General features: G+C 43.7%; 1 protein-coding gene across 1 annotated transcript in view; it reads right to left on the bottom strand.

Annotated features, from left to right (window-relative positions):
- Positions 1–3,587: 3,587 nt before the first annotated feature.
- The window catches only part of LOC112549927, a 14,705-nt gene continuing 12,593 nt past the window's right edge, over positions 3,588–5,699 (bottom strand). Inside the window, exon 3 of the mRNA XM_025201524.1 lies at positions 3,588–4,194. Within this exon, the coding sequence (XP_025057309.1) occupies positions 4,105–4,194 (90 nt within the window). The 3' untranslated portion in view covers positions 3,588–4,104. The remainder of the gene's footprint in view (positions 4,195–5,699) is intronic.

Below are 5,699 nucleotides of genomic sequence, written 5' to 3'. Positions count from 1 at the left end.
CCCTACATTGAGTGAGATCAGACGTGGGCCCTACATTCCTTGGGGAAGGCTAGTAGCAGTCTAACGAGTGGAACCCGGGAAGTCTGATGGCTGTTGTGTTCTCTGTAAGCAAGGGCTTGTCTACACACTGAGTTGTACTGGTTCAGCTAAAACAGATTGACTTGGGGCACTGCTGCCTTGCCTCTGCACCCTGTCTGCAGTGCACTACCATGAAACACAGCCCTCCTGGTCGTCACACCAAATCCCCCAAATGGAGTGAAGCAGCCTTCTTAGAGAGGCTCCGAGCATGTGCCAACAAACAGGCCAGGACAAAAAGCCTAAGAGCTGTGCTGGACACATGCTCTGGCACCCTCTAAGGAAGCTATGTTGCCTCAATTTGGGGATATGGCACATATGGGGTGGCAATGAGTGGGTGGGACCTGCCTCACTGTGGTGCTTGCAGGCGCAGCATGGGAGGAGTGTAAAAACACCCTTTGTGTGTAAACCAAGCCTGAGCGCTGCCTGCTAGGCTGACCGAGTTGTCAGTCAGTGCTTTTGTCCTGCACACTAACCAGATGGCTCAAAGCTCCTTTCACAAAGATCACAATAATGGAAAGGAAAATCCTCTTGTATAATATGATGCTTTGGGCCAGAATCCCCATTTCAAGATAGTCTTGTACCTTATAGCTCCCTGTTCCTGCATTTCCAATGCAAAACAAATTGCTACTGCCATGCCAATGCAGGGTTGTTTTTCAGGGGTCTGATGTATCCCCAAGTACAACTGAATGGACACTGTGGGTGCTCAGTATCTCTAAAAATTAAACCCACAGCTTTTTGCATGAGTGAGGACTGCAGGATTAAGCGAGTAAAGGCCTAAGGCACGCTAGCTGTGGACTAACTTCTCAGTTAGACTGATGTAGCCCCATACATGTTTTTCGTTTCATTTGCATCAAGGAAAATTATGATGGTGCTCCAAACCAAGAAGCTGATGTCTTCATCCAACTCTCCATCATATAATTTCAGGGGAGGTTTACCTGCAGCTCGCAGCAGCTTACTAAAAACAATAGCAGCCCCTGTAGCAATAATGTGGCTGTTAATTGCCATGGTTGTTTGGCACTCATGGGGTTCTTTGTTGGCAACCGTTCTAACCCAATTATGTTTCTAAAGTACAACTGAAAAGCATTGTAGGGAGCACCATGTAAACTGTACTAAATGCACAGGGAGTTAGTGACCTCCCAGAAAGACAAAACAGGTGCCAGCTAAAGCCCCAAACGATTGATTTTCCACGGCTAAAACAGCAACCACAGACATCTGTTTCGCCCTGTTTAAAGACAGCAACAAAAGTGAGTTGTTGTCTTAGAAGAAGAGGGAAGCCTCCAAGAATGGAGTATAACTATGGCATTCAAGAGTCAAACAATACACCGGCCTCATTTGTTTTCTTTAGGATCAGACACTTAAGCATCTAGCAAAAAAAAATAAAATTTTATTACTAGAAAGACACAGTGCGGGGGTGGGGAAGGACAGTTGTAACAGAGATTTAGGATAGAAGCCTGATTTAATACAGGCGATTTAAACAGTCATGAGCCAAATGTCAGAGATGCTTCTCTACATATGTAGTCAGTCAAGGCCAACAAAACAAATAATAAACATCTGAGTGACTCAGTGAGTGACATCATGTGGGAAGCAAAAGGCTTTGCAGATCCAGCACTGGTGGAAGAGATGAAGTCAGCTGAATATTTTCTGATGCTCACGCTTGCTTGCAGTGTGGATGTACTGTCCAAACCAACTAATTAGAGTAAAAGCAATGTTGCAATTTTGTAAATTTGCACACATGCACTACCCCAGCCTAGAAGACTTGCCTCCTGAGCTAAAAGTCCTCTTTGCTCCCTCTGTTGGGGGCTTTTTTGCTGTACCCCAGTCAAGCTACATTGCGTTCAGAAAGGCATTCAGCTGGTAGCGTGACTTCCTCACACCACCATTGTGACAGTGGGATATACCAGACAGGTTGTCTCCTGTTGATAAAGTGATGAGAAATATTGTCCTCTTCTTTCCAGTACCACAGACAAAAAGAATGGTTTTGTTTTAGCCTGCAGAACTGCACAAGGATTAAGAAGGAATCCATAAATTATTCCAGATACATTTTATACATCTACTTTTCTGTTATACATATTATATATAGTTTAATAATTGCTTTATGTTCTAGGCTTTTCCCCAGAGCAGTTGGGATAAAAAAGTGATCCTTCTGCTCCAAAAGTGCCCTCATATATCATTTAAGATCCATGAAAATCACTCCCAACTATTACCAGTGTAGTGCCTATGCCAGATGGTCCAGAAGCTCTGATTCCTTTCAGCTGGGACCAACGATGCATATGCATACGAGCCAGTCCATTCCTGGCTTTGCTTTTCTACCCTTTGTTAAGTGTGGCATTGTGAGGGGTGAGCGCTGTGCTGCTGACAGGGTCACTACACTCCTTGGACTGTGGTATATGCTGAGTACTATAGTGACTGCATTGTTGTACAGGCACTCGTACCTGAACTAAATTAATACTAACTGGCTTGAGAACGGAGGAGCCTAGCCACAGCAACACAGAGACTGCTGAGGGCTACTTTACTTTACCCAGCTGTTCGGGTGGGTTTTCCAGAATGCAGAGAGCTTCACGCTGCCATGGATAAGACTCCTGGACCAGCTGGTTGAACATTAACTCAGCTCTGTCTACACTATACTGTTGCGTAGATATACACATTGTTTCCAGGATCTCTTGCAAACTAAGCAGCCAGCGTTCCTCGCAGACCGATATGCACCAGCATAACTTCCCTGACCCCTTCAGCCCTGTCATCAGGACCATCTAAAACTTTCCTACATGTATTTTTTTTTGCTGAAACCTAAACAAACATGTTAGTAGACATTGTCTGCCTTCCTTAGTGCAACAAGCTGTGTTATGGTAGTTGTGACTCAACAGAACTGCTCTTTCTGCATGTAAGCTTAAATCAAAACTAAGCATTTGTTTATTCAACTTACTCTTCTGTTAGTCATAGGCACAACTGGGAAAGATAAATAAGAACCTTGAAAGATGCACTATAAGAGAAGATGTTTTGGAAGAGGAATGGTGGAACAGTTGATGTAGTGGACTGACAGATTTTGGGGGGATAAAATCAAAATAGTTTTATGCAAATGTATCATAGTCATAGTAGCTAGGGTCAGAAGGGACCTAAACAGATCAAGTCTGAGGGTAAAAGGGTCTTCTACTAAGGATAGTAGATATGTAAAGCCTACTTGGTTTTAAAAAACAATTTTTGGAGTCTCTGCTGAATATTGACCTAATATCAACCTAACATTCACACACTTCCGTGTGTGAGAGTCTGTCTTGAATGTTTGTCGTCAGATTAATGTTGGAGTGAAACTTGTGCACATCCAAACACATGCACACAAATGTTACCTTATTTTTAAAACCCTATGTGACTGCTCAGTATGTGTACATACTCACTGTAGGTTTGATTGTGACTGATTCTCTACTAAGTCAGCATTTCCTTTCACCTCTTAGGTTGGCATATTTATTGATTAGGAGGGTTTTTTGTAATTTAAAAATAAGCAACTTAAATTAGTGCAAACCTGTGATTGCGAGTTGTCTTTGGCAGTGTATCTGACCCTGTTAGTCATACCAAAGCCTGCGTCTGTCTTCTGCCTGCTCCTCTGCTTCAGCAATGGAATCAACAGCTGTAACCACAGATGGACCATGTTTGACAGCTGTCCTGCACAGAAGCCAGGCCTTATAATATCTCTCTCTAGCAGCAGCATCTTGCTGAGTGTCTGATTCTTTGGCTGTCACGTTTGCTGGTTTTTTGGTTGAGTTCCCTGCTGGCAACGGGGAAACTTGGCTGTGAGCCTGAGAGAGGTTAAGGTATGTAAGACTGCCTGGTCATTTTTCCCCTTTTAGTTCTCAGTTTCCATTTCTTATTTTTGATTTTTATGCTTTCTGTTCATCCATAACTTCCTCCTCTAATCCATCTCTGAGACACTGTTCAAGTGTGTTGGTTTAAAGAGTGATTCAATCTGTAACTTCTGCATCCTCATGCTCTCAGGACACCAAAGGCTGTGGTCTACAATACGTCGTCTCAAAAACACATTCAATATTTACTGAAGTAAAACTTTTTAGTAGAAGTAGAGGGGCTTAGAGGTGTGTAAGGTGCCCTGCAACCACTCTCCTTCCCATTTTTCTGTGGAGAGAAAGAAAGATGGTGTTTGCCTCAGTAGTAAAAAACTGAAAACAAAATAGATATGGTGAACTAGTACTTCACTGGGAGCACGTGTCAATTTTAGCATTCCTAAGATGAACCCTTAACAAGCAGGAAAAAAGATTAATTTAACAAGTACCTAAGTGAGGGAAGGAACAGCTAATGGATTCATGCTTCTGTATCTATAATAATATCTTAGACCGGGACCCTGAGTATATACAGTTAGTAACTCCTATTTATATGGGACAAAAACCACATTCCAAAGGGTAAATCCTTTTCTCCAGTTTTATCCAAAAGGTATAAGGGTAAGAGTGGGGTTTTATGATAGCAGGAAGGTACTGGTCTACTATTTTGTATGACTATATTAAGTTGTTTTGATACATATGGAAAAATTGTATGTGGCAAAGAAGAAAAGGTGGCAATAGAAAATGGAAAGCAATAAAATTAGTTGGACCTACACTCGCTAGAATTTTTTTTCTGACATTTGTTCTGCAAAAGAACTGTGATGCAAATGCTGTTCCTGACAGTTTCCAAAACTTGTTAGTAGTAGTCTGTTTTCACAACGCCTTCCCCCACTCTGCCATGAACTGCATTTGATTAAAGTTTATTCTGAAAGGTGGGCTCTGTTATACATCTTTTATAGATGTAGGGGCTAGTTAATTCTGAAACATTTTGGAGTTTAAAGTGTAATACTCTTTTATTCAATAAAGGGATCAGGCCTGCCTTGCTTATTATTTGGCTAGCTCTTTTCTGAGTGGTTCAGGTGTTCCTTATCCTTCAGAGAAGTGAGGTCCTACTTCACCAATACTGTATGTGGTTGGATCCAAGGCCACTCCGCAGTTTGAAGTCAGTCAGGTCACTTGAAATGCTCCAACTTTCTCAGTAGCGTATGGCTATTACAAAGGTGGGAGTCGATTCCTAATGGGATTTTGTGATATTTAAAAGGTAACAGGCACTTGCTAGTTTTCTCTGGAGGAGAGCCTTCATGTATGGCCTTGTCCCTACACCAGCCTCAGTTTGACCTTCAGGGCCTGTTGCAAAGCCTAGGTGTTTAGTGAGGCTGTATTGCCCCAGGAGGTCGGTAATGAAGGTGCATGCATAAGCAAATATAAAATGGGAGAAGTCCAAAGGATTACCGCAGAGACGGCACAACTCCCCCTGCAAGTGAACCACAGATGGGCATTCATATCCTTTCCATCTATGCCCATTCTGGCTGGCAGCAAATAACGCCCTCCAGCCAACTCGGGCGTGCGGCACAGCTATTGCTGGGCGTGTGCTCGCCCCACCCCTGCCTTCCCCTCCTCTCGTGCTAAGTAGAAACTAAGCATCCTCCTGGGCCCGGAGCCCCGCGGTGTGTGCACCGGCCTGCTGCAGCGCTCCCTTCGTCCCGTCAGCCTGCCGGGAGTCCAAGCGAAGGAGCCTGGCCTTGGGTTTAGACCGGTTTCCGTCCGTCCCTGGCAGCCTGTTGCAGCAGCAGCTGTTCCCTG

This window comes from Alligator sinensis, unplaced genomic scaffold, assembly GCF_000455745.1.
Source record: "Alligator sinensis unplaced genomic scaffold, ASM45574v1 scaffold570_1, whole genome shotgun sequence".
Taxonomy (NCBI): domain Eukaryota; kingdom Metazoa; phylum Chordata; order Crocodylia; family Alligatoridae; genus Alligator; species Alligator sinensis.
The sequence above is the reverse complement of the archived record's forward strand: the minus strand, read 5'-3'. Positions and strand labels throughout refer to the sequence as shown.